Source organism: Monodelphis domestica, chromosome 1 (genome assembly GCF_027887165.1).
Source record: "Monodelphis domestica isolate mMonDom1 chromosome 1, mMonDom1.pri, whole genome shotgun sequence".
Lineage (NCBI taxonomy): Eukaryota > Metazoa > Chordata > Mammalia > Didelphimorphia > Didelphidae > Monodelphis > Monodelphis domestica.
The window spans coordinates 172,064,638-172,075,575 of record NC_077227.1 but is presented as its reverse complement, the minus strand read 5'-3'; the positions used below and the strand labels follow the sequence as shown (position 1 = coordinate 172,075,575).

General features: G+C 33.2%; 1 protein-coding gene across 1 annotated transcript; it reads left to right on the top strand.

The window, feature by feature from the left end:
- The first annotated feature begins 8,548 nt into the window (after positions 1–8,548).
- Positions 8,549–9,487, top strand: LOC100618848 (olfactory receptor 4K1-like). The gene has a single exon (XM_016431592.2). The coding sequence runs from the start codon at positions 8,549–8,551 to the stop codon at positions 9,485–9,487; it is 939 nt and encodes a 312-aa protein (XP_016287078.2).
- Positions 9,488–10,938: the final 1,451 nt, after the last annotated feature.

Here is a 10,938-nt window from a genome sequence, read left to right as displayed (position 1 = left end):
AAGTTTATTTTCCCTCTCTTCTAGATCTCCCCTCTCTCCCCTTCCCTGTTCACAAATAATTTTTATTTCATTAAAAATGAGTTTTTATTTATTTAAAAATAATTAATGGAATTCATCCACAAGTATCCTACCCTCCCTGCATCACATCATCCAGGAGACAGATCTGTTCATACAAATTATTTCATGTTTCCACCTTTCAGTTCATTCTCCAGAAGTAACATTTACAATTTATTCTAACAGTATTAATTCTGTAACTGTGTATACTGTTCTCTTGGTCCTATTCATTTTGCTATTCATTATCCAATGTGGTTCTTTCCAAGTTTTTTGGTATTGCTGTATCTAAGGGTACATTCAGTTTTATAATTCTCTTGGTGTAATCCTAAATTCCTCTTTAAAATGGTTAGACCAGTTCATAGCTCCACCAACAATGTATTAATGTTTACATTTATCCATGTCCCTTCCAACATCTGTCATTTTTCCCTTTGTCATTATATAGAATGTGACAAGTGTGAGATGATATGTCAGAATTGTTCTGGTTTGCATTTCTCTAATTTAGAGCATTTTTTCATATACCTCTATTTGGCTTTGATTTCTTTACCCCAAAACTGTCTATTTTTATCCTTTACCCATTTTCAATAGGATATACCTCTTATTCTTATAAATTTGACAAATTTCACCATATGTTTTAGATATAAGACCTCTCAGAGGCTGTCTATAACTCACCTCCTCCCCCCAGTTATCTGCTTTCCTTATATTCTTGGCAACTTTGTTATGTTTGTATGAAAACTTTTGAATATAATGTACTCAAAAGTATCCATTTTATATTTTACAATGCTCTCCATCTCTTGTTGACTCATAAACTCTTCTCCTCTCCATAAATCTGTTAAGTAATATTTTCCCTGTTCTTCTAATTTATTTATGATGGCTTCTTTTATGTCTAGATCATGCATCCATTTTGATCTTATCTTAGAAAATGGTATAAGATATTGGTTTATAACTAGTTTCTTCCAAACTATTTTCTAGTTGTCCAAAAAATTTACCAAATAATGATTTCTTATCCCCAAAATCTGGATGAATGCTTTTGTCAAATAAAGATTATTATAATCTTTTACTGATGTTGTTTAATCTATCCTCTTCCATCATTCTACCTTTCTGTTTCTTAGCCAAAACCAGATAATTTTTTTTAATAATTAGAATGCTAGACATTCTTCCTTTCTGTTCTTTTCCTCATTTTTAATATTCTTGATCTTTTGTTCTTCCAAATGAACTTTGTTATTGATTTTTCTAGCTCAAAAATATTTTTGGTGATTTAATTGGGATGGCATTGAATAATTCAATTAGTTTAGGTAGAATTGTCATTTTAACTATATTATCTCTCACCCATCCATGAGAAAATAATATTTCTCCAATTTTTTTCACATCAACATAGTTTCTCCCAATAAATTCTTTTTTTTTTTAACCCTTACCTTCCATCTTGGAGTCAATACTGTGTATTGACTCCAAGGCAGAAGAGTGGTAAGGGCTAGGCAATGGGGGTCAAGTGACTTGCCCAGGGTCACACAGCTGGGAAGTTTCTGAGGCCAGATTTGAATCTAGGACTTCCCATCTCTAGGCCTGGCTCTCACTACACTGAGCTGCCCCCTGCAATAAATTCTTATTCTCCTTCCAAAGAGCCATCTCATATAAAATGTCATTTATTAAAGACACAAAAAAAAATAATCTCAGCAAACCTGTTCAAAACATAGAAAAAGTCTCAAAATATGTGCAATGTACAACACTTATGGGTCTTTCATTTCTGGAAAAAATGGTAGGGTCAGAATGTTTTCTCATATATCTTCTTTTGAGCCATGCTTATTCTTTTTAAAAAATATTAACATTCTTTTAAGAAATTTGTGTTTTACACTTTTTTCCTTTCATCACTAACACAGACCATGAGAAATATATCAGTTATATATGTGAAATCATACAAAATACATCTCCAAATTAACTATGTTGCAAAACAAAAGCAAGAAAAATAAAATGAAAGAAAAACTTACCGAAACGTGCACTTTGACTCCACCCATCATTTCTTTTTCTGGAGGTGGATAGCATTTCTTATCATAATTCTTTCAGAATTTTTTTGGATCATTGTATTTATCAGAATAGCTGGAATTCACAGTAGATTATCATACAAAATTGCTTTTATTATGTAGAACATTCTAGTTTTGCTCATTTCCTTGTGTATGATTTCATATAAGTACTGTTTTTTTCTGAAACCATCATGCTCATCATTTCTTGTAGAATAATAGTATTCTATAACATTCATGTACCACAACATGGAAATTGATAAATCTTATGTTATCCTGACAATACTTGAATTGTTCCTTTCTGGATGCTCATGATATTTTTTCTTTGATCTAAGAGTTCTGGAATCTGGCTATAATATTCTTATGAGTTTTCATTTGGCGATCTTTTTCAAGATATTATTGGTGGATTCTTTTGATTTTTATTTTGTCCTCTGATTCTAGGATATTAGGGCAGTTATCTTTTATGATTTCTTAAAATAGGAGGTTTAGTTTTTTTCTTTTTTTTCTGATCATGACTTTCAGGCAATCCAATAAACATTAAGATATTTTTCCTTGATCTGCTTTTCCAGGTTTATGTTTTTCTCATGAACATTTTCACATTTTGTTTTTTTTTTTTATTTTTTTTTTACTTTGTCATATTGTATCTTGGTGTCTCATGGACTCATTGGCTTTCATTTGCCCAATTTTAATTTTTAATGAATTGTTTTCTACAGTGAATTTTTTTTCCCATTCCCCACAATTGACCAAATCTACTTCTAAAGGAGTTCTTTTTCTAGTGATTTTTTGTACATCTTTTCCCCATATGGCCATTTATGCTTTTTATGGAGTTTGTCTCATCAACTGAATTCTTCTGTCTTTTCACTAGTTCCCCAATTCTGTTTTTTAACGTGTTATTTTCTTTAGTAATTTTGTATCTCTTTTTACTAATCTATTAATTCTCTTTTCATAAATTTTTTGCATCACTCACTCCTTTCACAATTTTTCATCTGCCTTTCTCATTTGAATTTTAAAATCCTTTTCAAGTGTTTCTAGGAATTTTTGTTAGGCTTGTGTCTAATTCACATTTTTTTCTTTTGATTCTTTGCTTGTAATTGCTTTGATATTGATGTCTTCTTCTGACTCTATGTTATGATCTTCCCTGTCACTGTAATAACTTCATAGTAAAGCTCTTTTTTTGTTGTTTGCTCAATTTTTCCAGCTCAATTTCTTGACTTTTACAATATGTTAAAATTAAACTTTTCCTTTCATGTAAGTGGCATTGTTCTGAACTTCAGATTTTTGTGGTGTTGTTTTCAGAGCTAGTTCTGGGGTTTTGGGTGCTTCTGAGGTACTATAACTTAAAGATAGGTATGGTCACTGCTCTCTTGATCTGTGCTTTGTTCTTTACCCTGGAAGGACCTTGATCTCTTGCAGCCACAAATACTAGTGCTCCTCTTGTTTATGGAACTATAATCAGATACCCTGTTCCCCTGAATGCAATGCAACAGGTTCTTGCACCCAGTGCAAGCAAAGGATCCCCTATAATCTCTTTTTGATTAGTGGTCTGATCCCTTTAATGTTTCTGGGCCAGAAACTCCCAAAGCTGCTGTTGCATCCAAGTCCTGCAACTGATATTAGCATCTGTTTGTACTGTGCTACAGACCCACCCCAACCCTGGTGTCACTATCTCAACTGCCAAACTTCCAAGTTATCTTGGGCTAGAAAAAATCTCAACTTTTTTTTTTTCACTTTATCAGGTCAAAATTTGATTTGAAGCTATTTTAAAGTTGTTTAGAAGGGAATTTTGAGAGAGTTCAATTGAATTGCTGCTTATACTCCACTATCTTGGCCTTATTGAACCATGCTTTTTATTTTTCTTTTTTTAAACCCTTACTTTTTGTCTTAGAATCAACACTATGTACTGGTTCCAAGGCAGAAAAGTAGCAAAGGCTAGGAAATTGGAATTAAGTGACTTGCCCTGAGTCACACAGCTAGGAAGTATCTGGGGCCAGATTTGAACCCAGGACCTCCCATCCCCAGGTCTGGTGTTATATCCATTGAGCTATCTAACTGCCCCTACCATACTTATTCTTTATAATTTTGTAATACTCAACTTTTGAATTTTTGGAGTGGTTATTTCTGCTTATATTACAGGTTTTCTTACTTTACTCATCAGTTCATGTGTCTCTTCACATTCTTCTCTAGATTCATCCATTAATAATTTCTTATGACATAATACTGTACTATAAATGCATATATCACAACTTGTTAAGCCATTTCCTACTGGATGGGCATCTAGTTTGTTTTCAATTCTTTGTTATCACAAAGAGTGCTATTATACAAATTTTGGTATATTTTGAAATTTCTTCTTATCAATGATTTTTTAAAATAAGGAAAAGTAGCAAAGGCTAGGAAATTGGAATTAAGTGACTAGAGCTTTTCTTTCTCCCCCTTACTATGGACTCCCAATTTTTTTAAAAGACAAAAGAGGTGGAGTCATTTAGATATACTGGATTTTAACTTCTTCATTATTTCTCTTTCTATGACAGAACTTGAGGAGGGTTTTGCAGGAAGGATATTTACCAATTATTCTCATTGTTTTATAGTCATGTTAGATTTGAATTAGAAGCTCTGGTGTGTCATTTAAGATAAGTAGTCTGTCCTTCCCAATACATATGGGATATTCCAAAAGTCTTAGTGGGGTTTTAAGCTTCATTCTGTGTATAGAAAATTGTACTAAGTGTAGAAGTCACTTCAAAGGCATTCTCCTGAAACCCAGAGTAGAAAATATTGATTGCTTTGTTGAATGACGATGTTGGGCAGAAAAAAAGTTCACTATTTTATTTTATTTTTATACTGAATCAAGATTTATTTTAATTTCTGAAAACATTCAATTAAGTTTACCAAAACTACCTCCCAACAAGTATCATATTTCTCATGCTACATTAAATCGTCAGTGTTTCATAATTAACCCCTAAAAGTCCAAACATCAAAAACAATAAATACCCAATCAAAAAAGTTGACACTTAAAAAAATTCTAATCACCAGTAAATTAAAAAAACAAAAAATGTTTTTAGCGTTGAAAAATTTCATAATATATAACAGCACAAAAAGTTTCAACTTTTTAAAATAGAATTTTAAACAAAGAGCATGAGTGCATATTGGAGTTTACATTTATGTTTGCTTTGATATCCTACTTTGTAGTGTTGGTAACATTTTATTACTAGGCAATAAATTATGGGTATGCTGATTAAATACTAAAACATGGAAATAAAAATAATAATAGTACAAACTGCTTTGTTTTGTTGAAACAAGTCCTTTATAAAGAAATCCAAAACATTTCATTTAAATGAGTTATCTTCTTATATTCCATCAGTTTTTGCTTTGTTTTTTTAACTATAGTTTTCTTCAAGGGATGTCATTCCTTTTTTTTTTTTAACCCTTCCGTCTTGGAGTCAATACTGTGTATTGGCTCCAAGGCAGAAGAGTGGTAAGGGCTAGGCAATGGGGGTCAAGTGACTTGCCCAGGGTCACACAGCTAGGAAGTGTCTGAGGCCAGATTTGAACCTAGAACCTCCTGTCTCTAGGCTTGGTTCTCAATCCACTGAGCTACCCAGCTGCCCCCCAAGGGATGTCATTCTTTATAAGCATGATCTTTTGTTTTTCTTTTAACTTTCTTAAAATGTTTGCTGCACACTTTGATGTTTAAGGCATTACACAATGAAGTTCCCTTTTAAATAAGTTAAGATAAATGATTTAGGTACGGATAAGATTTCTACTACTTTCTTTTTTCTCTTTTGGTTTATAAACTAGAGGTAATCTGGTATTTTAGGGGCTTAAAACAAATTACATTTAAATATAGTTTATGATGTTTTTCTTTCTTTTTAAAAGATTCATGTGTCCAAAATTCAAGTATTTATTTTAAAACAGGCAAAAGTACGTGGGATTAAGGAGGAGAATATCTAAAGAAACCTACAAACTTTCTAAATCTTTTTTTTCCCAAGTTACAGGTATGTCAGACTGGCATTAATATTGTTATTACACAATTATATCAAAGCTTACACATACTTGACAATGTAATCAAATTTATCATAAATAATGTTTTTAAAATATATTTTATAACTTAAATTTTTTCCCTCTGAGAACATTAGATGAAATTTGGATTTTTTTTTCTATCCAGTTGATTAATTCCAACTACCTTTCTCCCCATTTTGATGAATGACTTTAAAAATTGAAGTTGTTAAAGTTTTATTTTGCTGAAGTGGAATCCAATAAGCTCCACATATATTCTAGTGCATAGATAATGGTAGTGGGGGAAAGGACTAGACATTACACTATACATAAAGACCATTAATTGGAAAGAACAAACAAGGTTATATAATATAGAATGGAATTTTACAACTATGCTTATCTCACCTCTAAGAAATTTTTCTTTCCTTTCTGTCTTTACTATTGAGTCCACAAACCTAGGATCTGCTTCCATGTCTTTCATTTCCAAATGACTGAAGAAATTTCCCCTTTTTTCATTTCTCCTCAATTATTTTTATTCTCGTGGTTACACTGACAGCAACCTCAGAACAAGTCTCACATTTCCTTGTTCATTATTCACTTGTCTTGGATGTGTAGAGTCTGGTAATATGACTTGAAGAGTAAAGTGGATATGCTGAATTACTTGACATATATACGTATGTGTGTGTGTATACACATACAAAGATATACACATATATCAGAATATATATTGGGGCTATTGTCTCTCTCATGTTTGATGTCTCTTTAGAGTTTATTCATATCATCTATGTATCTATCCATATCTTTCTATGTCACAAATATTTCATATGGGCACTGACTAAAGAGAAATATCCAAAAGAAGAGGGAATTAACACATTTGTCTAAGTAATTCAATCACAATAGTTATCAGAATTATGTGCATAATCAATTAAAATTCAGTTCACAACATGTCCTTATTAGCTGTACTAAATCTTCCTAAAGTATGCCTTTGGCCTTTTTACTGCCTTGACTAGGCATCACTGGACATGCTGATTTTTTATTGGTTTAAATACCCATCAATAAAGAAATTTCTTCCATTAATGCAGATTGGCATCTCAATGAGACTAGCAACTCAATGAGGTAGTAAGTGAAATCAAATGAACCAGCATTTATTAAGTGTAATTCATGTGCCAGGAACTGTGCTAGGGGTACAAAGACAGCCCAAAATAGTTCCCATTCTTGAGTGATTTGCCAAGAGAAATATAGCCAGCACATGTTAGAGATAGAACTTAAATCAAGGTCTTTCTGACTCTAAGGCTATTTGTTTTTTCAAGATGTGATGTTATCTTTCTGGGTCCTTGTTATTGGTTAGATAAAATATAAGATTCTTTGTCTCACATTGAAAAACTTCCATAAAATGGTTACAACCAACTTCATCTGAAACTTTATTTTACAATATTCCCTTTCATTGTCTTTAAATTTCTTTTTTAAGATTTATTTTTATGGTCTTTAAGTTTCAGACAAACTAAATGACAACATTTCTCAGTCTCATCCTGATCTTTCCTTCCTCTATTCATTTTCCTAGGCTTTCTTATATTTCTGAAAAATACTCCATCATCTCTATCTCTTCTTTCAAGACCCATTTCAGGTCCTACTGGGATATCTTTCCTAAACCTTGTCAGCTGAAAATGGAGAATTAATCATCTTTTTTATTTTTCTTAGAGCACTTTGTCTGGATTCTTCCTTTGCTTCCATCACATTCAGCTTTGTATCATATTTTTCTGCGTGTTTTCTGTATCTTAACTAGGAGATTTAAAAGTCCATGAAGTCAAGGTTTGGGTTACTTTTCATCTCTATATCCCCAATACCTGGAACACTTTTAATAAATTTGTGCTTAACTGAAGAGCCAACATGACTTTGTAGCTCAGGGGGCTGGCTTTGGAGCCAGGAAAACCTGTGTTCAAGCTCTGTTGCTGACATACAGTGGTAGTCTGACCTTGGGTAAGTCACTTGAGCCTCAGAGTTCCTCTCTTCCTTTGCGATGCAACTCAGAAACTATCTTCTGTATGAAGTTTTTCCTTATCTGCCCAGCTATTATTACCATCCTTCTAAGACTTTCTTGTATATAACTACTATTAATATTTAGATATTAACTTCCTATTCATGCTCATTTATATGTACTTGCTCCTCATACTCTCATTAGAAGGTAAAGTTGTGAGTAGGGATTTCTTGTTTCTTTTTATTTATATCTCCTTAACCTGGCACATAAATACTCATTGACTAATTGCTTATCCTTGAAGGGTCCAGACAACTCTATGATTATGAGTTGCAGAGAAGGTAACAACAAAAGGAGACTCACTGGACATATGTAATTGCAGATCTATTCCCTATTCCTTGTTGAATTGAATGCCATTTTGCAAATTAAAAAGGGGGAGGGAATAATCTTTTAATGTTGTGATTAAATATGTGCTATTTTCCTTTTTCCCTAGTTAACTTCAACCTCCTGTGTTCTATAAATGGAGTGGAGCAACAAATCAGTGGTGACTGAATTCATTCTGTTGGGCTTGTCTAGTTCTTGGGGACTCCAGCTTTCCCTTTTCTTTGTCTTTTCTTTATTTTATGGTGCTGCTGTGCTGGGCAATTTGCTTATAATTCTCACAGTCATTACAGACTCCCGCCTGCACTCCCCCATGTACTTCCTCCTTAGCAACCTCTCCTTCATTGATGTGTGTCAGGCCACCTTTGCCACCCCTAAAATGATTGCTGATTTCCTCAATGAGCACAAGACCATAACCTTTGAGGGTTGCATGTCCCAAATCTTCTTTTTGCATGTCTTTGGAGGCAGTGAAATGGTGCTTCTTGTTGCCATGGCATATGACAGATATATTGCTATATGCAAACCCCTTCACTATATGACCATCATGAGTCGGCGTGTGTGCACAGTTTTGGTGTCAGTCTCATGGGCTATTGGCATCTTGCACTCAGCAAGCCACTTGGTTTTCACAGTGAACTTGCCTTTCTGTGGGCCCAACAAGGTGGATAATTTCTTTTGTGACCTACCTCTAGTGATTAAGCTTGCCTGTTTAGATACCTACTTTCTGGAAATCATGGTGCTAACTAATAGTGGGCTCTTATCCCTCATCTGCTTCATCCTTTTATTAATTTCTTATACAATCATCCTTGTCACTGTCCAAAGCCGCTCCTCTACAGGGACTTCAAAAGCACTTTCTACCCTGTCTGCCCATGTTACTGTTGTGGTGCTTTTCTTTGGACCATTAATCTTCATTTATATTTGGCCTTTTGACAGTTTCCCTATTGACAAGTTTATCTCTGTGTTTTTCACTGTCTTCACTCCGTTCTTGAACCCTATTATCTATACTCTGCGAAATGAAGAGGTAAAGGCAGCTATGAGGAAGCTACGAAGTCGGCATATAGGATCCAAGCAGATCTCCTAGGTCATCATTATGATGAGATACCTTCAAACTTGAGAAGCCCAAATTGATTTTTATTATGTCTATATGTTGTTCTAATGATCATACTTTTGTTGCTATAGTTTGGTTCTAGATACTAAAGTGGACCCTCCATACAATCCTGTTATAGAGATATTACTTTGTGTGGGATTGAGATGGATAGCATGGGTCATTAGGTTATCATAATATCGAATAATACAACAGAGAGTTGGAAAGAAATTGAGAGATAAATCATCTTGTACATTCCTTAATTGTACTGATAAAAGAAAGGGATATGCATATATATGTATATGTACATACATATATATATATATATAGTATCTATAATGTGCCAAGTACTGTGCTATATGCTTTATAAATATTATCTTATTTGGTCCTCACCTTAAAAAGAATCCTTAAAATTTAGAATTGGGGAACTAGAAGTTAATGGCTTTATGAGATATCAAGAAACAATTAAAAAATCAAACTAATGAAAAACAGAAGAAAATGTGAAATGTCTTACAGGAAAAAAAAATTGGCCTTGATAAGAGATCCATGAAAGACAATAAAAAATTATTGGACTACCTGAAAGCCATGATTTAAAAAAAATCCTGGATATCATAATATAAGAAATTATCAAAGAAAAATACCCTGATATTCTTGAACAAGAGAATAAAATAGAAATTGAAAAAATGCACAGATCAGTTACAGAAAGAAAACCTCATACAACAACTTCAAGGAATATTATGACTAAATTCTAAAGCCCATCAAGTCAAGGAGGAAATACTGTAAGCAGCCAGAAAGAAACAAATCAAATACCATGGAGCTACAATTAGGATCACACAGGACTAGTAACTTCCACATTAAAAGATCTGAAGGCATGGAATATGGTATTTTGTAAGGTGAAAGATCTAGGTTTATAACTCAGAATCACCTGTTCATAAAATCTGAGTATATTATTTCAAGGGGAAAGGTCATTTCCAAGCATTCATGATGAAAAAAAAAACCCACTTAAACAGAAAATTTGATATTCAAATACAAGACTCAAGAGAAGCCTGAAAAGATAAATAGGAAATAGAAAACTTAAGAGACTCCTGAGAGTCAAACTGTATGTATTCCTACATGGAATTAGGATATTTGTAATTCTCAAAAATTCTTTTATAAGTAATTGAGCAGTTAGGAGTATACATAGACAGAGCGTGTGGAAGTAAGCAGAGGGGAATAAGACAAGAGATAATAGAAGAGAGGGGGAAGTGGGGAGGTGATGGTTAAAAGCAAAATGCTTGTGAGGAGGAGATTGAAAGGAGAGAGAGAGAGAGCAGGAAGGAAAGGGGAAAATAAGATTGAGGAAAATATACAGTTGATAATAATAACTGTGAATGTGAATGGGATGAACTCACCCATAAAACAGACATAGATAGCACAATGAATTAAAAACCAAAATCCTACTATGTGTT